General features: G+C 40.7%; 1 protein-coding gene across 1 annotated transcript in view; it reads right to left on the reverse strand.

Annotated features, from left to right (window-relative positions):
- FBN1 (fibrillin 1) overlaps nt 1–24,854 on the reverse strand; it is a 231,190-nt gene that overhangs the window by 38,118 nt on the left and 168,218 nt on the right. The window contains exons 35-46 of the mRNA XM_079768479.1: nt 22,956–23,081; nt 21,102–21,224; nt 19,243–19,365; nt 18,779–18,943; nt 16,393–16,461; nt 16,171–16,296; nt 14,653–14,775; nt 13,888–14,046; nt 10,837–10,908; nt 7,319–7,444; nt 4,202–4,324; nt 181–306 (exon numbers count right to left, since the gene is read on the reverse strand). Of these exons, the coding sequence (XP_079624605.1) occupies nt 181–306; nt 4,202–4,324; nt 7,319–7,444; nt 10,837–10,908; nt 13,888–14,046; nt 14,653–14,775; nt 16,171–16,296; nt 16,393–16,461; nt 18,779–18,943; nt 19,243–19,365; nt 21,102–21,224; nt 22,956–23,081 (1,461 nt within the window). The remainder of the gene's footprint in view (nt 1–180; nt 307–4,201; nt 4,325–7,318; nt 7,445–10,836; nt 10,909–13,887; nt 14,047–14,652; nt 14,776–16,170; nt 16,297–16,392; nt 16,462–18,778; nt 18,944–19,242; nt 19,366–21,101; nt 21,225–22,955; nt 23,082–24,854) is intronic.

The following is a 24,854-nucleotide window of genomic DNA, read 5'->3' on the forward strand; positions in this document are numbered from 1 at the left end:
TCAGATGGCCAGAGATTAAATACCAAAGGTTGTTAAGGCTACACACCTGCTTGTGTTTTTATTTTATAAATAGCAAAACAACTACTGAAAAGTTTAGTATTAACTATTATATATATTCAGATGCAAATGAATTTTTCAATAGGATATGAAGGAAAAATGAAATAATAATCACATACTCACCCAAACACATGGTTTGATCAGCATTTGTTTTAAAACCAGTGTGACAAAGGCAATAAAAGCTTCCAACTGTGTCAATACACTGTCCATGGCTGCATATGTTGGGGATCTCTTGACATTCATTGCGATCTGTGGGTAAAAGGCATCTTTAGCATCTTACGTGGAAGCTTCAAAATCAAATTGAATAACTTACTTCTAGGTATTTCTCCCAGGGCTGACCCTAGCTCTTTATAAACTAAGACCGTAAAACAGGCGCAGGCATTATGCTTCTTTTTGCCTCAAAACTGGTTAAAACTTATTTTCACTTATTGGGCACATTCAGAGTATGTTAATAATACATGAAAAAAAATGAAAACAGGGGCAGTATTAAAAAAAAATGTTCTGAAAGATGAGAGAACTTAGAAGTAGAATGGGGAAGAAAAATCCAAGCTGGGAGATAATTCATTTGATTATTTTCCTAAAAGCATCATCACAGACTGTGGAATTAATTGAAGTATTTTGTCTAGTCAAGATTTGGGGCCTCAAATCATTGACCCTTCACAGCTTCCTTTGGAAATTTATACCAAAGTCAAACAAATCCCTTTGCTAAGATAGGTTTTCATGATGGACAACCTGCCTTGTCCCTTGTTCAAGTTTCACCTCATTGTTTTGTCTTATTCCTATAACCTTTAGTTCCATTTTAACCAAGTCTTCATGTCTACACATGGCTCCTTTTCAACACTTGACAATCCTAATGATATTTCTTTCTTTTTATTCACATTCATTCAAAGGAAAGCTCTGTCATCTTGCCCAGTCTTTAAGCTCTAAACTGTATTTTTCATCAACTGAGTCTTGGTTGCTCTCCTGAAATCTAATCATCTGCAGGGTGGAATTGACTGCACGAATCCACATGTGACATAATTACATGCTTACTTATGTCTCTAATTTAATTTTTCAAAGCTTTCAGGACATGTTTAGGGCAACTATAATTTTAAGAGCACCGATTCATCCTGATTTTCCCATCATCACTGAAGAAAGCAAAAAGCGGACCGCCCCCTGGGTGTAGACGCTGTAGGGCACAGCAGCACCTTGCTCTCAGCCAAATAATCCACACTTGCTGCTTGTCTGCCCTGCCTGCTGAGCAGAAGGCAGCTGGGAATGGGCACTTTCCACTATACAGAGCCCTGGTGCCCAGAAGAGATGGTATCCCCTCCATTCCATGGGCTCCAGCTGCCATTTTTACAAGCACTTCCTTCCAATACGCAGAACATGTAGAGTTGTGATCACCATACTGTTTAAAAGTAAGGTTGAATATTTCATTAAGAGAGGAAATTGATATAGAGCAGCTTATGAGCTACCACTAGCCTATGCAGAAATGCTAGTTAACTTAACAAATTATGATTCTTCCCATTGGAGAAAATGGACTTAAAATGAGCAAACTGTTCTCTGGGATAGGCAGAGGAAACTGATTTCCATCGCCAAGCTCTGGGAAAGAAGCTGATTTGAGGAAGTGTGTCTTTGGGCCTACCACAGTTGACCAAAACCTTGGGTGCCAGACCTGGAAGTATGCAGGGGACTAGGTCTGTCTTATCTCTGGAGCCCCCAGGAAATATAGAACATTAAGGGTCTTCTTAGAAATGGCTCCTCAATCAGGAATTTTCTTTCCTACCTTGCCTATCTCATGATGATTTTTAAAAAAATGAAACATGGAGTACTTTGAGAGTCTACTGGTGAAACGGAAAGTTACAATTCTATAGAACTTACTGGTGAAGTTCACTTTGTTTTGAGACTAGAAAACTAGGTTTCTCAAGCATCAGAATGTGAACTCCCAGGAGATTATGTCTGAGGTTGAGATAAGAGGTTTAAACATGGTATTTGGGGGAGAAAAACTCACATAGTCAGTGGAGAGAGGAGAGACCATGAGACAGTGGTTGGGAAGAACCTGCCTCTTGTCTTTAGCTGGATGAGAGACTGCAGAAGAGGGCTGCATTTGTGTAACTGCAACTCCTGAAGTCCTGCCAGCATCCAGGGCTTAGGTAACTAACTAATCGTTTTCTCAGATCTCTCAGCAACAATGTGGGCATTATGGCCACCAGCTATGATTTTGGTTTGAAATTATGAACTGATGAATTCAAATAAAAATCTCATGATGAAAAGAAAATTTTAGTTCTTTTCATTTGAAATACAGGAAAAGAGCAGTATTATGCATTATGTCTAAAAAATGCCATATATAAAACAGCATTTAAAGACATGTAAAAATATTTTTAAAGTAAGATGTAAATGAAGACATTACCAGAATGAAGTCTTCACCCCTAGAGACTGAATAGTTGTAAAATGCATGTACATTCCCTCTCTTCTGAGGATTTCAATGAAGGAGGGAAATAGAGCTTTGGCTACAAACAACACTCTCACAGCCCTCATGGCTGGTTAATGCCCGATGAATTTCACTTATGTTAACTCTATGAGAAAACATGACAGGGCTTGAGCCCAGCAGGCCCTGGCTGGGCATGCTATCTTAATGTATAAAGAACTTCTTGCCTGAGCGCAAAATGGTGTGAAAGGGCACATTCTATATTATCAGCAACTCTTTATTTGGATTGGAATTATTTCATTCCGTTTCAAAGAAATATAAATTAAGAGCAAAATGCAGGGAAGTGGTCTCAATGCCAAGTTTCATGAGGGCATTGTGGCTCATATCAGAGACGTCCCCACTTTTCCTGTCATTTTTTTAAAAATACGTGGATAACAACAACACTGTTGACAAAATGCTAAACACTTGCACATGCTCCTCTAAACTCAACAAAACAAGTCTTGATTCTGAAAGTGAGCTTCTGTTCTGCTATTACACCCTCTTCCTACGGAGCTCTGATGAAACAATGCTAAATACCCTGCAGAGAGCAGTGCACTTCCTACCACTTACTCACTGGTGGGCAAGGAAATCCAAGGGGAATCTGAGCATGTTCCCTTGTGTTGTTTCATTCACAAATGCATAAAATATCCAGGAAACTCCCTGTGAAAATGAACCATAAGCAAAATAACACATTCTCCCTGACCTTTTTGCTAAATATATAATGATTTATAATTACTCTAAAACTTACATGAAAATCATTATAAAGTATTAATTTGCTTCTGGGCTGAAATACCAGTGGTTTAATTTGATACCACGGGCTACAAGGTACCATCAGATACTTTAATACCTTTACCATCAATTTAAGTTGGTAACACACTCATTCTCCTTACTTCTACCACATTCCTGATACAAGTGAACAACCAAAAGACTAGCCTCTGGAAGACAGTTTCTCATTTTACTGTAGAGGACTTACAGCTAATAAAAGGCTGTTAATGTTTGCTGCCCTCAGTGAGTGATCTTACATCCGTACAATGTTTAGGAGGAAGAGATACGTTGGGTTCTTTTTTGTTCATTTTTTTTCAGGTTAATGTGCAGCTCAGGAGAGCTTCGCTGTCTAGATTTGGGGAGTGTGGCTGAGATGGTGACAACCTCACCTACCCAAGGGGGAATATGTGGAATTACAAAAAAGAAAAGTATTTGGTCCTGCATACTGGTTAGGGAAGTGTGTGTGTGTGTGTGTGTGTGTGTGTGTGTGTGTGTGTGTGTATGTATTTGTGGGTGTGGCTGTTTGCAGCAGGGTAGCAGATGGGTAAATATGAAATCCATGCACGTACATGGTTTATTTATTGTTTTGAAAACATCTCATCTTTAAAGAGGGGGGAAAGGTAAGTGTTTAGGCATTGCAAGTTTTGCTTTCTCCGGTTTAGTTGCTGGAACTCAGCAGTCTAAATGAAGATAATCTCCTGGCCAGCATGGCTCAGTGGTCACAGTTCAATCTCTGGGTTATGGGTTAGAACCCCAGGGTGGGGCGTGCAGGAGGCAGCCAATCAATGATTTTCTCTCATCTTTGATGTTTCTATCTCTCCCTCTCCCTTCCTCTCTGAAATCAATAATACACACACACACACACACACACACACATAAATGGAGACAACCCCCTGGGAAGGCCCGTCCAGCCAACAGGGCACTACTTACCATTGCACTGCCCGGTGGAAGTGAAGCGGTAGCCGGGCTTGCATTCACAGCGGTAACTGCCGGCAGTGTTGATGCACTCGGCATTGCGCTGGCACACCGGGCCATTCTGACACTCATCAATATCTTCAGGCAGAAGAGAAGTTAATTAGAAGGAGAACGGAATCTGGTATCCAGTCAAGGAAGCCTCTCACACAAAACAAACTTATATTTTCTCATTTTGATCAGTTTTATGAAACGCACAATGGAGGACTGAAAACGAATTTTCTAATTTTCCCACCTTACTAGTATTTTTCATAAATGTTAGTATTTGCTTTAGGACACATATGGATTCTAATGTTACCCATGTCTTTTTAAAAAGGCATGAAACTCAACTGCTACAGTCAGGACTTTACATGGGTCGAGACAACGATCCCAGGGAATCTTGTATTTGCTCAAAGCCCCAGGGTTTTATGATTCAATCCGGTTTCTCTTGTCTGAAGATCTGGCGGGCAGAGCATCTCAAACCTCGGGGTACGTATGAATTACATGGAATCTGTGGAAAGGCAGATTCTGACCAGCACGTCTGGGGATGGCCCGAGAGCCTGCATTTCCTGTAAGCTCCCGGGAGAAGCTGGTGCTTCTGGTCTACAGATGCGCTTGGAGCGCAGGGCTGCAGAGGCTGCCGCTCAAATTACTGCCACATGGCAGTCAAGTCAAGGAAGCTGAACATGTTGCACATAAAACTACTGCAAACAACCCAATTCACATTATCAAAGAAAAGAATAAAATGGATATTGTGTACTTCAAAGCTTTGACTATGCTCAGAGGGGTGTTTGCATAAATATATATATATATATACATGCTCAGGGGGGTGTTTGCATAAATATATATGTGTGTATATATATATATGTGTGTGTGTGTGTATTTAAACACTTAGTTTAAAGTCATTTAAATGTAATAATGTACTTCAAATTATATAGTAAATGGAATTAAAATGTAGTTCAAATTCATGGCATCACAAAAGTTACTGCACATTCCAGTCTATTCCATGCGGCAAAATACGTGCTCCCTGCCCCTGCTCCAATGAAATAAGCTAATTCAGGCCAAAGACCACTAAAGGAAGAGCCTATACCGCAGGTGGGAGTCAGCCCTCAGCCCCTGCACTGCGGTTTCACACAGAGTTGGCTCAGCAGAAGTTCCCACAAGGGGGCGGCAAATACATCAAACTATGCCTCTCAGGCCTGTGCTTTGTGGCGGGAAAATGTCAGGGCTGCTGTCAGTGGGAGTTTCGGTCCTGTGTGTGTGTGTGTGTGTGTTGGGGGGAGGTGGGGGAGGGATGCTTCTTTGTGCAGTAGATACAAGAGCAGAAGTCTGCTTGCCTCGGGTTCTAGCACCTAGCACCACCTCACCCACCATGCTCTTAGCTAAGGGTGTACAGAAACATCGAGCGCAGCTTGTATCCTTGGAGAAGCCAAACAGTGTCACAGACAAGCATTTCTGTGATGCATCAGATACCTAACATCTGATTGTGTGCAGACTTGGGAAGAGCAGATGCATAGTAGCTCCCTCTAAATCACTTCTGGAATTCATTCCAACTTCAGCGTTGCTGAGGCATGTACTAAATCAACCTTCATTTTCTGATTCTGAGAGCTAGGATCGTGCTGGGAAGCGGCTGACCCTGGATTAAACACCCACCCTGCAGATGGATATCCTATGAAATGGAAACCAAAAGCTGGAGCACTTCGTAATCTCAATATCCACTGAATGCTGCCCTGACAGCTAAGTGGCTTACATGGGCACAGCTGTGGGTTTCTGATCTCATGTGGGTATCAATCTCTAGGTTGACTTGGTGGTCATGGGTGGCCTTCCCTACGGGTTCTGGCCAAGGGCTGCTGCTTTAGCAAATAGGAACAGGAAAGAGGCATCTGGATAAAGGAACCATCAAAGGATCTCTGGATGGAAGCAGAGGGGAGATGCCACCATCCTGAGGCCTGTATGGAAGGGAGAAGACTATAGCTTTGAAGAAGGTCAACCCTAGTACTGTATGATCATCCGCAGTGGGCTTCCTCTCTCCCCGGCATCATGCCTCCTCCTCAGACACCTGTTCCTGGATTGCCTCCAAATACAGGGCCGGCCCAGGTCTGAAATGACTATCTCCTTAGCAAGGCTCTGAGTGGCTGTCACCCCGCTCCCACTCCCTCCCCCAGCAGGCAGAGGAAAGGCCATGTGCTGACTTGGCCATAGTAACCAAAAGCCGGGTGAGGAGAATTTAACAAACATGTGCTTAGAGCTGTAACATGGTCTATAATTGTCACCAGTTTAGGAGAAAAGTATTTTTTTAACATTAAAATGTTGACATATGTGCTCTAATCCATGCTTTAAGGGATACTAACACTTTCTAACGTGAACAAAAACGCTGCTAAGGGCTCCAAGTTTACATATTAAATAGAAAATGGTTCCAGCTATCCCAGGGCACATGGTATATTTAATAACCAGTAACGTTGTCCCTTTTACTAAAATGTAAAGGGACACTATCTTCCCCAGACGTAGGAAAAAGATGAAGTGCTGCAAGGAATGTGCAGAATCACAGTACATACACATGGCAAGGGAAGGTTATTTGAAAATGAAAAAAGTACCATTTGCATGCATGCCAACATTCTTCCTATAAAATCGAATTTGCCGTTCCTGTCATTTGGAATTCTCTCATGCATTTGGAATATTTGCATTAGCCTTGTTTTCACTTGGGAGTAGCAAAGGCTCCATTTGGAAGAGAACGCTGATTTTGAGATTCAATTCAAGATGACTGCCCACCACTCACGCTCACTTTTGAGCAATGAGAAACAAAAGCAATCTATCTGACACACCCAGGAACTCAAGGCTCTTTCCTATCAGCTGGGAAATCTAATACATTGTGTGTGTAAGGGGAGGGGGCTGGGGAATGTACGTCCTGCTTTTTCCACTGGGAGTTGGTGAATTTTTTTTGCATGAGGTTTCATGCTGTTCCCCACAGCGCCCTGCGCTATGCTAGAGCTTGATGAATTTATGAAATTCCAATGTTGTGAAATTGGCCAAGTGTGTGGGTAAGTAGCTCACCAATTAGCTCACTTCTGGACACGATGGAGTGTCAACATCACTTACCTTCACAAACCAACAGCTTGTCATTATAGAAGAAGCCCACTGGGCATTCACATCGGAAGCTGCCAACCATGTTGATGCACACTCCATTTTCACAGACCCCGGGGATCTCCCGGCATTCATCAATATCTAGAAACAGAGCAGCCAGGCATGAGTGACAGCACAGAACATGGCCCCTGGGCAGGGACGATCGGGAGGGAAAATCACTCAATGTTCAATGAAAGTCTAAAACCAGAGAAGAGAAAATGCGTACGCACGTGTGTGGCCGTGTGCATGTGTGTACATGTGTGTGGGTGTATGTTGGGGTGCTGCGGTTGATGGAAGGGGAAGGAAACATCAATGAGTGGCAAACTGAAATAACAAAACCACTTTCCAGACACTGATGTGTCTATCTGGATTTAGTGTCTTCCTTTTTTATGTTGTTTCAGAACATCCACTTTCTTTGTCCAGCTGGAAGCCATCTTTGCACCCCCTGGACACTGGGCAGAGGAGAAGGAAAAAGTGACTGCTGAGAGGAGACAGCCTCTCTACCCGAAGTGTGTGGCAATGTGTGGCTAGAATGGGAAAGGGGAGCTGGTAAAGAACAGAGGAGGAGCCCATGGTCAAAGCCAACTCTGGCCTTTCAAATTCAACTTCAGTGCCCCCTCCTCTTTCACCAGGTTTTTGGTCAGGTCTGGGGGTACTCTGGGCCCCAGCTGATGGTGAAGATGGAATAAGCACTAAGGAAAGACTGTCAGAATTTGGAATAGACTGTGGCTTCCTAAGGCCAGGGCTGGGCCTAGCTGCTACACCACTGTTACAAGCCCCTAGCATGCTGTCTGACAAATATTAAGTGTCAATTAAAATTTGTTAAATTAAGAACCAGTATTTGGAAGTGAAGTTGGTGAGCATTTGAACAGGACACAGGCTGGCCAGTTGGTGAGGGAACCTTGTGGGTAGGGTCTCACTCTCCATCAGCCTGGTTGGCCCACTCTCTTGTCTAACCTGCTCTGACCTCCCATTTATTCAGTTCCCTCTAGGATAATAATATTAATAGTATTAATAATGTCTATATGCCAAGTATGTTTGTCAGGCAGTCAACCTGGATTTATTCACTGAATCATCAGTCTCCCTACGAGGTGGTGTCTATGTGGGTGATGGAACTGAGGCCAAATCAGGAGATGCAACTTGCCAAAGACCACACAGCCAATAAGAAGCAGAGTCCAGATTTGATACCAGGAATCCTCTAACCTCCCTTGTGTTTTTTCACATCACAGTCATACAAATTTCAGAACCTTTATAAAAGCACTTGTTATTCTCAGGGCCCCTCCATCAGCCCCTTCATAGTTTCACAAAACACTCTAGAAGCTGAGAGGGATGTAAAGCTTTGGTCTATCTGCATCACACGTCTTTCCAATTCTCCAGGTTTCTATTACTGTTGTTGAGATCCTTTCATTTACTATTGTAGTCCAGAACCTCTGCAAGGCGCTTTGCCTAAGTTGTAAGAAGGTGGCCATAGACGTAAGTGGAGCCAACAAAAGATGCTATAATTTCAGAAGACTCACCTCTGAAACCAGCCTGTTTTAAAGGAGAAATTTGACAGGCCATCCATTTATTTTAGACCCTTTTCTAAAGGGCCTGATTTTGTGTGAAGGTAAATTGATCTCTTTAAAAATAAAAGCTTAAAAATTTCAAAAGTTTTATTACTATTTTGAATACAGGTAATTATGTTTTTATATTTTTCACACATTTGTCATTCATGTTGTTAAAAACTTATGCAAATAAGAATACAGCTGTGTCTGATCAGCAAACAAAAAACAACAACCCAATCCAACAACAGAATGGGTTAAAACATGAAATAGTATATTCGTGTTTATTTGTTTTAAATATGTGATATATTATCATGTTTAACAATAACAGGCTGGGTCAAATTTCTAGCCATTGTTCGGCATAAAACAGCCAAAGGATATAATAAAAATTTATATTTTCTTTTCCTGTCTGGATTTCATTTGAACTTCAACATGGAGAAGTTTATATTTTAAGACAAGATTAATAAACTCGCTATAGTTTTAACCCCATACGAATGGGCTCTATATGCCAACAATCTTAAGGCCTTTCAGAAGAAGAGTATAAAGCTTAAATAAAACAAAGTTTCCCAGTCATCTAAATATTTTGTCATGGTGGAATTTGGTACAGTAAGTACACTGCTCACTATCACATTTCCAGTTTTCAAGAGCTAGAGTCAAAGCAAGCTGTGAGTCAGGATGGATTCTGGTCCTAGCTCTGTTATTAATTAGCTAGGTGACCTCGGCCTAGTCCCTTCCCTTCTCTGGGCCTCTGTCCCCTCAACTGCAAAGCAAGGCATTTGGACTAGATGCTGCTGTCTGCGACCTTTCCAGCTCGACTAGCGGGTGGTGCTAATGCTGTTTCGAGTCTGACTACTGCCAGCCTTGCTGGGCAGGCCTTTCTGGGTGCACTCCTGGTCCGACCACGGAGACTCATCACTACTAAGACCACTTATCTTCGGATCAGAGAGTCTAGGGAGATGAAAAGATCTGTTTTGGGAAGGGGAAAAACAAAGCAGCTGGGGCCAGGTGTTTTATGCCAGTGTCATTTAGCAGTTTCTTTTTCCAAACCATGAAGTTTCTTTGGACGTTGACTAGACTGTGGAGCCATATGGATTTGGCACTAAAGGAGCTGGGCTGATTGCTGGACCAGACCCTGGATTTCTTAAACAAGGTCATTGGAAAGGCTGATGTGGATTTCAGTTTACTTATTAGGAATAAGGTGGAACAAAGCAAGTGGTGATGTTTGCTCCTCCACTCAATTGCTCAGACCGAGGAGGGGCATCTAAGGATATATATAAATCACACAGGGGAGCTTTGAGACTGCAATAGCTTTCTACTTTTATGTTATTTGGTTTTAAACCACAGAAGCATTGCCTCGTTGGCTGACCGCTGTGCAATACTTCTGACTCTTGCACAAGCATCTCTAGCATAATGGTCTCTGCTTCAGTTACCAGTTGGAAGGTTTTTTTTTTTTTAATTTCATATCTGGAATTCCCAAAGCAGATGACCTGGGGAGATTCCATGAAAGACAAAATTGATCCACAAGAAGGGATTTATGTGAACAACCTACACGTGAGGATCGGTACGAAAGTCATATTAAACGCATGTCTTAGTCAGAAGGCAGGATTGGGAATTACAGTCAAATCAAACGTCAACTGGCCCTGCTCCCAGAATCTCTCTCTTTGTTGATGACTAGGGTTGGTTTAACTAAGCTTGATTGTAATTTTGTGAAAAGCCTTCCAGTCCCCTTAATCATGAGCAACAAATGCTGCTGCCAATTAGGTGGAGCTACCCGGGGTGTTTGCACAGTTCATTTCAAACTAAGAATCAGTGTTTCAATAAATCGAAATGACACTGTTTAATGAATTTTCCTTCTAAGGGAAAAAAAAGCAAATTGAGAAAATAACAATGTGTAACCCTTTTCGTAACACAAAAGCAAAAGCAGAAAGTTCCAACAATAGCATCATAACTCACCAACAGGTAAGCCGGTGTAAATGTCAATGACGAAGCCTGGCCTTTGACTTCCACAGAGTGTAGCAAATTCATCTGCAGTGATTAGACAAAGGTGGGGTGAGGGGCATAGGAACAGGGGTCAGCAAAGAGCAATGATTGGGCTGAAAGAATTTACTTTGTAAACGTTCTGGAAAGATATTTATCAATATTTTGAAGAATTTAAAATAAAAAATAAAATTGAAAATTCCTACAGATGTTATAATCTTGCCCTTAAGATGAATGTTGAAGGAAAAGTGACCTCATGTTGACGTCATGAGGGACAAGCAGCGATCTCCCCACCATCTGACACTCATTTGTATGAACTTGCCTGTAGGAATTTGGGTTTTTATAAGGGTATTGTTCACCTCTGAACCCAAGGACTGGCAAGAGTGTCTCTTTCCACTCTGCATTAAGGGGAATGCCTACAAAAGCCATTTCCTCAGTAGACTGGGGAAGACCATAGTACGTCTAGCCAAGTTTTTGACATCAGGTCTATTAATCACTAATTCATGCTAAACAACCAACTTACACCATTACTTCAATTTTTGGAGTTGGATTTCTTTTGGTGCTGTACTCTTGCTTTCTCTCACTCTCCTGACCCTCTATCTTTCTTTTGTGCCTGAATTCAGCAAAGTTGATAATAAAGAATGAACTAAATGTCATCTGCTGTCCCTTCTAACTCTGAGATTTTGTCATTCTAGATCATGACTGTAACTATTACAGCATGATATAGATTTATGTTTAAGATGGCCATTGCTTTATTGGTCAAACCCCCTGAAAATTAGTCAACGGTTTCTAGATGTAAATGTAGCATTGTCTTCTCCTAGTGATTTATGTCTTAATCTATGAGTGTCCACTTCCAATAAGTGTCATGCCAACAGACACTGGTCGTCCAGGCGAATTTCAGGGACTCCTCGAATGTGTGCAGATTGCATAGGTAATGAAAAGCCATGATTGGATTTGGTCAATATTCAATATGAAGAAGACATCTGACATTTTAGTAAGAGTATGCAGATGCTTAAACCTCAGACAAACACTTCTGAAAGTAAATGATAATCTTTACCAGGGGTCTCCAATGTGGTTTCCAAGGGAATATACAAAGATCCATTAAGATAAAAAAATACTAGAACTTCTACTTAGCTTTGCAAAATCTAATTTAAAAAGATTTTTGTGTATATCTTATAATAGAACATTTTATAAAAATAAATTCATTTTCCAATATAATTAAAAACAAATAGATAGAGACATATACACATATATTTTTATATGTGAATACACACACCAAGTGAGTATAACCCACAGGTATTTTTTTGAAAGGTATGTATCATCAAAGACATCAGACAAGGGGTCAGCAAATTTTTTTCTTAAAGGGGTAAAGAGTAAATATTTTAGGTTTTTCAGGCTGTGCAGTCTCAACTGTCTCATTAAAGCAGCCATAGACAATGTAAAAAAATTAGTGTGGCTGTGTTCTAACAAAATTTTATTTATGGACACCAAAATTTGAAGTTCATATAATTTTCAGGTCATGTAAATATTATTTTAAGAAGTCTGTTCTGCCCTGGCAGGGTGGCTCAGTTGGTTAGAGCATCATCCCATGCTTCACAAGGTCGCAGGTTCAATTCCCTGTCAGGGCACATACCTAGGTTGTGGGTTCAATCCCCAGTTGGGGCATTTATAGGAGGTAACTAATCTATGTTTCTCTCTCTCTCTCTCTCTCTCTCTCTCTCTCTCTCTCTCTCTCCCTCCTCCTCCTCCTCGTCCTTCTTCTCTCTCAAATAGATAATAATAAAAAAAACCACCCACATCCTTGAGTGAGGATTAAAAAACTTTTTGTTTTGGTAATTTAAAAAATTAATATTTTTTTCAGCCATTTAAAAATGTAAAATTCATTCTTAGCTTGTGGTCCATATACAGATAGGTGGTGGGTTAGATTTTGCCCAGGGGCTGTATGTAGTTTATCAACCCTGGTTTAGCGATATCTTGTAGAGTAAGGTAATTTACAATTCTAAGTGATAGATACTACATTATTTCTGCAGTAAACAATGGATAAAATGGTATATTTTACTCAAATAAAATGTTTTATGTGTTATCAGGTAGCACTAGACATAGATTTGCTATATTACGGATCACTGTGGAGAATGGAGTAGGTACTACAGAATACACAATAGTTCACACAATCTAAGTCATCACATTAGTAAGTGATGTCATCATGGCATACATGAAATATGTCATCTAGCACATGCTATAACAGTGCACCAAGGTTCTCAGTACATTTACTCCAAGGATATAAATTATCCTTTTTAAAAAACAAGTAACATTATATAGATCTTTCTCTATGAAGATAGAAAAAGAAATTTCTCTTAGGTCTCAATATCAAAAAGAGTTGTGCTTCCCTTTAGTGCTGAGTTTGCTCCATGGTCATTGAGATTCTTAAGCTTGCTCATGTCTCCCTTTTTCATGTGAGCTGTTGGGAAGTTTGGAGCCAAAGTTAGTGCTCATCTCTGGCAAGTGTTTGGAAATTCCTGGCTGGAATTCTGTGGATTAGCCTCGCTAACTTGCTCCAAGTTTCTTGCCCTTGTTTGCCATTTGCCTTAGGCCATCTTGTTTTACATTTGAAACTTTGTGGGCTGCCTTAAATTCTATTTTGGAACAGGACTAGTTACAAATAAGTTAAAATAATGGGAATATGGTTTGCTTATTTGTCATACTGCTTTGCATGATGTTTCCAGTCTCTTAGTTAGACAGCAAGCTCCATAACAATGATAACGGTATTTATACTTTTGTGATATGCTGAGTCTGTAAGTCTGGTAAATGAACGAATATAAAAATTAGAAAACATATTCTGTAACTTAAATTTTCAGCTGGAAGAACCAGAATCAACTGCAAATTTAAATATTTGCCTTTGTGAGCTCATTTTTTTCTAATGAAGATTAACGATGCACCCATCCTTTCCCTGGCTAAGACTCACTTCCCCAACAATCTATGAGTAATTGATTTACCTATAGTTTTGGTGATGGTGAAGCTAAAACTCACCTGTGCTGGGGATGGGACACTGTTCACAGGGCTTATTCCAGGCTCGGCCAATATTGTAGGAACAGCAGCACATCTTCTTGGTCATATTGAACAATAGTTCTCCGTCACAGGTCTGGTTGTCAGCATAATAGTTTCTGTAGCACAAACTTCTTCTCATATCTAGAAGAAAGGAAGAAGGAAGGGATTGGTGATGCCAGGAGGATTTCTAAGGGGATACTCAAGCAGTGAGCTTCTTTTGAACGGACTTTGATAAGGGCAAAGCCTGTTCTTACACAACTTTCCATCTACCTATGGTGCTATAAGAAAAACAACAACTGAGAAATATATTCCCTGATATTTGGTGCCACAAAACTAGGTCATTATGTAGCTGTAGCAATAATAAGCTTTACATGGCTCTCCACCCCGTCTCCTAGTAACAATTCTCCACTGCTGTTTGGCAGTAATTTTCTCATTTCCAACTCATGATGTTTTAATACTGCAGGTCAGTGCTGTAAATATAATTGTATAAAGATACACCCAAAGTCAAACAAAAGAAGTACTATTAAACCATTGTTTGGGATTTTCCAACATTACAGTTTAAAGAAAACTCCCAACCGCCCACACGAGGTGGTGAGAAAAGGCCAAACTCATGGTTTAAAGGGGAGGTGGTTCTCACAAAGACAGTGCAAGGAGAAAATAACATAAGGACTAATTGCTGGGCCTGAAGCTCTTTTCTCTTTGCAGATGAGGACCAACCATGCGTTATTAACAAAAGCTTGGACTTACCCATGCAATTATTCCCCCCATTCACTTGCATGTAGTCTGGAGGGCAAATGCAGGTGTAGTTGCCAACGGTGTTGTAACATGTCCCTGGACCACAGATTCCTGGAGTTTCACATTCATTCACATCTGTAATCCAAAGAGAAGGTGGTATGGGAAGATGGACACTTCACTCTTGGGAATAGCCTGGTACTCAGAATTACTATAAATGTTGACAAGAAAGGAGAAAGTCCACAGAGCACTTTAAATCCAGACAAGAGAAACAGATGTTTAGTTCCTCAGTGTCCTTTATCTGTGCTAACGTGGGTGTGCCTTTTCAGAAAAGGAGGTTTTAGCAAGGGGAATTTTGCTTTCTGGTATGAGTTCCTAATAACTGAGTCCATAACATCCTCAAAGGCATGCAGAGATGGAAATGTGGAGAAAATATAATTCTCAAGCATCCTTCAGAAAGACAACTGTGTATAGTACTTCATATGTTCACAAAATCCATGGAAGGATATGATGTATCCTGAAGCCATCGACAGCTGGATTCATGAACCCGCATTGGTATGGGAGCATGGAAACAGGTATTTCACACCTCCTTCCCTATTTTCAAACACAGGAGTTAATTCCAATTTTTGTTAACTCCATGGATCTTAGAGCTATGTTGTGCACACTGGAATGCTCAACTAACACTCAATAAGGTTGTCACTGAGGCACCCAATAAGCCTTTTGGAGAATCAGAGGATTACTTTTCCTCCAGGATGCAATGAAGTCTCTTCTCTAACTAGTCCTGTGACTCCTGCATGTAAATGAAATCCATCTCTCTCAGCCTGGTCTGTAGCCCAAGTCCTACAGCTAAAAGTGGTCAATATTCTCCATCTTTCCAGGATGAACAGGAGTCATCACATCATGAAACCAATGGGGCCACCTTTAGGGGAAGCTAATTTAAATGCATTAATACCAATGCTAAGTGGTGAAGGGCAAGAAGAGCCCAGAACTGCCCAGCATATAGAAGTCACTGAAATGGGACCTGTGCTGCTCTACTTAAAAATGACTTTTCTGAAAAGCATGGAAAACTTTTGTAGGCATAAGTGTAAGATAGTAAAACTATACTTTCCACAGGAAAAGAGGGCGATTTGTGGCATTTTGGCTTTATGACAATGACATTATGTCAGTAATGTTAGTGCACCCTGCCACATGTCATATTCACCTGACTATGTTCCTATTTAGACCATTGTGTTATTTTGCTAAATTTCAGTTTTCCTGGCTTTTAAAAGAAATATATATTTTATTGATTTTTTACAGAGAGGAAGGGAGAGGTATAGAGAGTTAGAAACATCGATCAGCTGCCTCCTGCACACCCCCTACTGGGATGTGCTGGCAGCCAAGGTACATGCCCTTGACCGGAATCGAACCCGGGACCCTTCAGTCCACAGGCTGACGCTCTATCCACTGAGCCAAACCGGTCAGGGCAGTTTTCCTGGCTTTTGAGGTCAGTTCTCAATATTGGAAAGAACTTATCATCCTATCGGGGCCATTTACCATCACACACTCGGGTATCTTCATTCAGGAAGTAGCCCGTTGGACAGCGGCACTGGAAACTACCGAAGGTGTTGATGCATTTGCCGCCTTGGCACAGCCCTGGAAGCTCCTGGCACTCGTCAATGTCTGTCAAAACGAAGACAGCAGTATTTCTTCAGCATTGTCAATAAACACAAGGAAGTTCAAAATGGATGCTCTTTCTGATAAAGGAAACAGAATTACCTTCCAGTATAACAGTGATGGGGTTGGGTCGAAAACCTTCTCCTCCAGGACAAAGAATTTTGTACTCAGCTATGGAAACAAAAAAATCAAATTGAGTTCTTTTGAGGATAAAATTTCTAGCAATGGTATCCTTGAGAGAAATACCGACATATCCAACTGCACATATTCATTTGCAGGAATCTCTAACAAGTTAACTCATCTAAAGCAAGTTAATATCTCTATCTATGCTCATCATTTTCTAAAGGCTTTTACTATGGCCACTATCCTCAGTCTCTGAACCCTATACACACTCCCCTGGCCTTATGTTCTTGTGAACTATTTTATTCCCTCATCTCCATCCTTCTTTCTTTTTAAAGATTTTCTTTTCCTTTTTATTTTCTCACAGACTCCTCCAACTTTTTGTTTGGTTCAGCCTTCCTTCCTGGAAATCACAGCTTCCATAATAATGTTAATCAGCCTGTTTCCAAAACCCTTCCCAGACAGAGCCTTAGGAAGAGCTGCTCTTTCTTGGTTCCCACCCCTCTTCTCTCCGTAATGACGAGAGATCTTTCTTGCCCTCTGTTTAACTGACAGTAATACTGATGCCCCTGACCAAGTTTTCATAGTGTTCTTTGATTCCCCCCATTAATTCTCTGATCCAACTACTTCATTCAAAAACATTTATTTCAGTGCCATGCTCCAGCAGTGTGATACATACAGGAGCACATGAATAAGAATGACCCTAACCTGCTGGAAAGCCCTGGAGAGTGTCTATAAGAAGCAATTCTTTCATGGTCCTCATGTTCTTTCCTAATTTGATAATCCCTCTCTTGGATTTCTGAAATTTTATGTATATATACATAAATTTAAATATATGTATATTCCAGTTTTAGCTCCAATCTAGTTTGGTGTAAGGTGGACTTTTATTTGCTAATCATTATTAATCAACAGAGCTGACTCCCCCACTTAAACATCTTGGTTTGCTTCTTTCAATATCAATGAAATTAACTACCCTCCTCTTCCTCTCTTACTTTTTTCTCTCCTCCTATTTCTGCTGTCTGTTACTCCTTTTAAGTCTTCACTTTCACATCACACCCTTCCTTCAAGGCCCAGTTAAAAAATGCACAGTCATGCCCTGACCAGTGTGGCTCAGATGGCTGGGCATCATCCCAAGCACTAAAAGTTTGCCGGTTTCATTCCTGGTCAGGACATATGCCCGGGTTGCAGCATGCAGGAGGCAGTTGATAGATGTTGGTTCTCACATCAGTGTTTCTTTCTCTCTCTCTCTCTATCTCTATCTCCCTTCCTCTCCCTCTAAAAAAAAATCATTTTTTAAAAAAAGCACAGTCATCACCACCCTATGCCAGACTGACTTCCCTTTCTGAAGAGAAGGGAGAAGGAGATGCCTGCTGAACATTCATCTTGTGCTGAGTGCTTTACTCAAGTCATTTCATTTAATCCTATGAGGCATTTTATGAATGAGGAAACTCAGGCTTGCTAAGCAACTTGCCCAAAGTTACATGAGTGGCATGAGATGGAGTCCTAATTAGAACCAGGTGTGCTGTTCCTCTCACTCATGTCTGTCTGCCCTTTATTCTCCCTTATTGAGGCCTACATTGAATTATTGCTTATATGTGTGGGCCTTATTTTATTAGACAGTATACTCTTGGAGGGCAGGATCTAGTGAAATTCATCTTTGCATACTCAAGGTACATACTTTAGGTACTCTAAGTACTTTTAGAAAAACTTAATAAATGGCCTTTTATCAAGGAAAGAATCAATGCCTGTCCCAATATACCCCATAAGTAGCAACCATTGATCTTTGCCAAAGAAACTACATCTGACTCTGAATCATACTGGGGGACACACTTAGAAAAATGAGAAGCCTTTTATTCTTTTTAGGATATATTATTTATGTCTTAAAATCATTCTAGAACTTTCTTTAAAGTCATACCATAAGAATGGAATAATCTTTTATCTCACATTTGCTTAACTAATTGCTTCTTTTTCGAAAACTCAGCGACACTCAAATCTGTCCTAGAACTTCTGAAACAAGCCAATAGATGACAAAGGAGAGACCAATCAATGTGTCCCTGGAAGGGAAGCACTATAAGTGACCTAGCTTGGAAGGTGTTCTTTAACATAATGGGATCTGCTTATCACTCTAGAAGGGAGTTGTAACCTGCTCCACCTGACCTCTTAGTGCAAGCCAATGGGTGACACATTCTGACCACCAAATTGGGAGCAGGGTCCCCTCAACAAAGCAGAGAGGACTGATCTCCTTGCCTGATGGAAGAGTAGAGACTAGTGGCAGCTCCCTCCCACTGGGGCTTCTATTCTGTGTATCTAGCAAGGAGAATTGGCCTAAGCTGGAATAATGATAATACATAAGTGGATGTTCACTTACAGGTGTTCACAGCAGGGCACAGCTCACAAGGAGTACCCCAGGCTTTCCCCAGAGAACAGCAGCAGGAAGCTTTAGAAACACCAACTCCAATTTCATTGCTACAGGCAGTATCTCCATTGTCTCCTCGAGGTCGAACATCCAAATAGCAATTTCCAGAGCGGGTATCTATTTACCATATACAAACAAAAAAGTGTCAGGCAGATTCTTTCTACATGGGGGCTGAAAATTTAAATCCATTTCAGAAACTGTTTCAGAAACTATTTAAAAACACAAAATTTATTTTTATGGAGAAACTAAATTTGGAATTTACCTACAGAAAAGGAATCCAAAAGTATAAACCAAATTTAGGGAATGTTTACATTTTCATATTATTACTTTTTAAAAAAAAATTGAGAATGGAATGTTCGATGCTGCTTTAAAAATAATAAACAGTATGCTTCTCTGAAAAGTTTTTAAGATCTTACCAACACAGCCAACTCGAGTCGGATTCAGCTCAAAATCCGGTGGACAATCACAGGTATAGCTGCCTGGAGTGTTGATACAGTTCCCACTGATACACGTCGTTGGATCCAGACATTCATTAACGTCTAAAACCAAAGAGCAAGGGGCAGAATTGTCACATGAGCCCATGTGGGGAAGACATCACCATAAAACAGTAGCTCCCAAATCTAGGCCTCCCAAAGAGAATTTTCTAAGAATTACTCGTTATAATTACACCTAGAAATACAGTCTTCTACTTGTGAAATACAACCCCTCAGGAAGGAAATATGTCATAGTCTTTGGTCTTTTTTCCTCTGGAACACATTTAGCATTCAAATTTGTCATCAGGAGGAAATATGACTTTAGAACTCGGAAAAATATTCCAGTCAAGGTAACTGGAAGCAAAACACGACTGTGACCTCGGTCAATCAGAAATTCAGACACAGGTTTTAAGAAAATGTATGTAATATGTGTGGCTTGTTATTTCATCAAATTAGAGCCCGATGTCCCAGGGAACCCTCAGGAGCAGGCACTTCTGCTGCTTCACCGTTGGGCTGTGCTTGCCTCGGTGCAGCCCAGTGTGAGCACACACATGCACGAGGCTCAGTGGGTTTCTAAAGGCCGCTCGCTAAGAGTCTCTCTCCTGTCACTGATGCTGGTTTAAGGATTTCCCTTTCAGTTTCTAGTCTAAAAATATGTACAAAATTCCAGCAACTTAGGACATGGGTTTTGGCAAATTCCAGTTCTGTGTAATCCTCTAGTTTGTGTTGAACACTCACAAAATACTCAAGATCAGATAAACAGGGATTCAGAGAGGAGAGGCTGAAGGATGAGGATGGTACCTTCTCCTGGGGACCTCCCCCTTGGACCTGGAACCTGTAGCAGAAAATGATTTTGCTCAAATCTCATGGGAACTTGGAGGGACAGGGCAGACTCACAGAAATGAGGTTGGATAGAATGATGCTGATGGCGATTTGGGGCACTGAGGAGAGGCTATGGCATGTGGAGAGGCAACTTCCTGTGTTATGCTAGAAGCCCAGCTCGGTGTCATAACTGTCTTTAGGAAAACCAAGAGAAGAATGTGATCCTAGTGCAGAGCAATCTGGGGACGAGCCGAGGGTGGAGATGCAGTTTATGGTCATAATCTGGAGAGCCACTGAGTCATGACTTGTGAGGGTTTCTGGGAAAATCTCTTTCTTCCTGACATCCTGAGCCCATACAGAATGGGACTATTTCATCAGTATCCTTGAACAAAGGGCAGACTAGGATGGCGAAGTGCAAATGGCTTTCTAAGTCTTAACTCAGTGCCAAAGTGAACAGAGTAACAGTCTATGGGCATGCCCATAGCTTTTCTCATGTTTTTCGTGTGTTCCCAGAGAGTCCTTTGCTTTACATGAAGATGATCGACACACTACAAATGGGTGGCTGAGTACCACATTCTCTGGTGACCACTGGCAGGCCAGGGCCGAGAAGGAGTGAGTATCGCTTTGGAGAAGACAAGGAGACAATCCAATCCCGTGGCCTTCGGAAGGAAACTCTGAAACTGCGCCCAAGGAGAAAAGGAATGGCTGGGAAGCCTTACAGCCGGAGCACCCAGGGCACAGTCTCTGTAGCTACAGCGTGATTCTGAGGTTACAAACTCTGCTCCTTCAGCTGCCTTCAACTCTCTCCGCTGGATCCTCATGTACAATCAGTTCCAGGTCTCAGAAAACGTGATCCCTAATGCTTCATCCCAGCTTTTTGTTTGTGACTCTGAATATCCTTGTGGAATCCCAGCAGGGCCCCAACAGCCAAGTCCCCAGGCACCCCTGGAAGCAAATTTTGATGCCAATGGACACCTTACCTGTGCAGTTCCCGCCACTTCTGTCCAGTTCATAGCCAATCTCACACTCACAACGGAACAGGCCAGGAAGATTGTGACAAGTTCCAAAAACACAGATGTTTGGAAGGGAGCACTCATCAATATCTTGGAAAGAGGTAAAAAAAAATTATTTTTTACTAAAGAAATTGCCTAATATAATTCACCAACTAATGTTATTAGGAAAATCAGGACTATCAGACATAAATCTAGGCACTTCTGTTGACTTTTAGATGACTTGCTATGAATAGGGAAGTCTTTTAGGTGAGAACTTACTTTTTCTCAGCCTCTATTACATGCCAAATAGTGGGCTAAGCATTTGACATATATTATCTCATTGTGGTGTTTCACACAGGCCCACATCACTTTTGTAAAGAGCCAAAAAGACCACATTAGCCTAAATTATTATTATTTTTAATCTATCCATTTACAGTTTTCATTGTAGGTTAAAATTTTGAGAATCACAAAGGCTTTGTGGTCACTTTGATGATCAGTTTTCTAACCCTCTATATCCCTATGTCGTGTGTTTGCTATTGTTGACGGAGATCTGAAAACTGCAGACGCTTCTTCTAGGCCTCTGTCCCGGCCTCACATTAACATTCTGCTTGTGTAATTGACACACGGGCACATTTTCAGCCGTGAGACTGGTTTTAAATAGCCATGACTACTCTGCTAGGGATGATTTATATTAAGAACAAACAAACAAACAAAACCTTCCCTTGTAGCATTAAGAGAAGCAAAACTTTGAATGCAACTATTTATGTTACCAGAGGTGGCACAGTACCTGTTTTCCTTGGATGCTTGGAATAACAAAACTAAACAAGGCATTAGGCACATGACCAAAAGCATAATCTAGTTTCTTGACTCAGAGGAATTTTATATCAAACTTTGCATATTAATATAAACTGTATAAAGAATACCCAATGATTTCATAACCAAGTATTTATAGAACTATATGAGGGAATTAGTATACATGTCATAGCTAAAGATTGATTTTGAGTTAATGTCCTATTAACAAGCAACAACTATTAGTTAAGAACATTAGTCAGGGTCTTGTTTAAATTTCTATTGTCAATCGTTATCATTTGTTTATTTCTCTTGAAATCTTTTTAATTCACTGTAGCGACTAATTCTTCTCAATGAGGGACAATGTGCTTAAATTTCACATGTGTAGGCAAAGAGAAGAATCCCACATCTCCTAGTGGGGTCCACCCTTAGCCAACAGGCTCCCAGGGCTCTTCCTGTCTGACCAACACTTATCAGAAAGACAGAGCCTTGTGCTGAGACATAGCATGACCTATGGCATTATCCCAAAGGGTCTCCTCCTGGACAGATTTGCAAAAGACATTTAGAGACCATGTGAGACATATGTACCCAAGATATTATTCTACGTGGAAAAGACTATCTGCTGGCTGTTATTTTAAAGATTCTATTTCCAGAAACCAAACCATAGCAGAGACTCAAAACTATGTTTCTATATCTAAAGAGAATCCTTCAATAGCCTATTACCAGGGGACCAGCACTTTGAGTTCTTTCCCCCAGCAATGGGGACAAATAGATTGCATTGAGTTAAACACATGTGGTGATCTCTTCTCACTTATGACCACAAGTGTACTCTTGCAGACTATCTGGCCAAGGTTTTGGATGTGCAGCTTATGGCCAGAGACGATTTTCTCTGCACAAAGAAAAATGATCTGGCTGGAGACCTAATCCCTCCACAAACTGAGTTGATGAGGTTGAAGCCGAAACACATTTCAGCTAAAAAATAAAATCAGGAATGTGTAAATAACCTAATCTCATCAGGCCTGTAAGGTCCCCAGCAGCCTCCCCAGCAGTTACCTTCGCAGGCTTTCCCGTCAGCACTGGGCACAAAGCCCATGTCGCATTCACAGCGGTATCCTCCCGGGGCGTTCAGGCACTGGCCATTGCCGCACAAGTTCAGATTCTCAGAGCACTCATCCAGATCTACAGCCAGAAAGAAACACAAGTTACTCTTTCTCCATTAGTTTTCCCACTCCTCAGGTCCAACAATTTTTATAATTGTCAGCTTCCTGAGTGTAGTGGTGTTTGGTCACACTTTGTCCTTGACACATTTAAGCTCACTTTTTGAATGCTGATATTGAATATTCAGTGAACATCGTGTTCAGATGCTAAATCATCACTAATGATGTAAAATGAGTAAGTTAAACAAATCATTCCAACCAAGGCTTTTTCCAGCAGAATCATCCGCATGAAGACACATCCATGGCAGGAAATAACATAGCATGGTTTGTGCCTATTTTTCAAATTTCAGGTTCAGCTCAGAGGGGAAGCAAAGGAGCTAGAACAACAACAATAGAGGACACCAAAAATTCCCATCTGCCTAATCTTACTGAGTTTTGTTAATCATGGGCATCAATGGGGGGGGGGGGGGGGAGGAGACATATGTACTACTATTTGCAACACTTTTAACAATAAAAAAAAATTAAATTAAAGCCCTAGCCAGTTTTGCTCAGTGGATAGAGCATCGGCCTGCGGACTGAAGGGTCCTGGGTTCGATTCCAGTCAAGGGCACATGCCTGGGTTGCAGGCTTGATCCCAAGAAGGGGGAGTGCAAAAGGCAGCTGATCAATGATTCTCTCTCATTATTGATGTTTCTAACTCTCCCTCCCTCTCCCTTCCTCTCTGAAATCAATAAAAATATATTTTAAAAAATTTTAAAAATAATCATGGGCATTAAATATCAAACACAAGAATCATACGTGCCTAATACATGAAGCACTAAATATTTTCTAAAAAGTAATTAGAGGTTTATGCTGACAAAACTTCACTGGGTTAGGCAAAAACAATTTCAAGTATGATACAACTTGCAGAGAGTTACAAAAAACTCAGGTAGATCACTTACTGGGTCCTTGCCTCTTTTTTGTTTGAATGATTTCTTATGAGCAAAGTGCTCAGGATAAATTAACACTTCCAGTCATGTGAGCAGCTATGCTACATAATGGTCAATGAGAAATGGATCTCAGTATCTTATTTAATACCAAAGCCCTGACATAAAAAGTATTACTGTTTTTACGTGTTCATGGAAGTATATGTATCATACAGGGTGGGACAACATAGGTTTACAATTGTGAGTACTCGAAACAGTTTACTCTTGTACTATTATTTATTTATTAATTCTTATATTATTTATTATTATTAACCTACTTTTGCCCACCACTATATTCACACAACCACATTTCTAATCATCTATATTGAAAAAAAATGTAGCAATTCATGTTAATTCCATGACTATTAATTATAACTGAAGAAAAATGTCATTGATATATTGTAAAACTGGAAGTGAATGAATTCCGTACAAAGCAATTGTGAAATTCTTGTTTATACCAATGTGGGGTGATAATGATGACGGCCTGTGGGAGAAAAACATAAACTGCCAACATGATCTAGAACCTAGCTTCCTACTGCAAGCTCACTCTCAAGTATGGCATGAAAAACAAGTCAACAGTGAGAAATGGGCACAAAAATATAAAAACTAAGGTTTATAAAAGGAAGTGTGACTTCTTTTAAATTAATGATATCATTAGATACAATGAGATATATAGAGCACTAATAACTATATACATATATAATGAGCTTCTGAGGTTTTCCTAACTGACCTAGCTCCAAATTTCCATTCTACAAGGATCCAGTTTCAAAGAACTAATCTTTTATGTTGAAGAAGTCCGTAACTGACACAGCCTTCAGAAAAGAATTGAT

Source organism: Cnephaeus nilssonii, assembly GCF_951640355.1.
Source record: "Cnephaeus nilssonii genome assembly, chromosome: 4".
NCBI classification, from domain to species: domain Eukaryota; kingdom Metazoa; phylum Chordata; class Mammalia; order Chiroptera; family Vespertilionidae; genus Cnephaeus; species Cnephaeus nilssonii.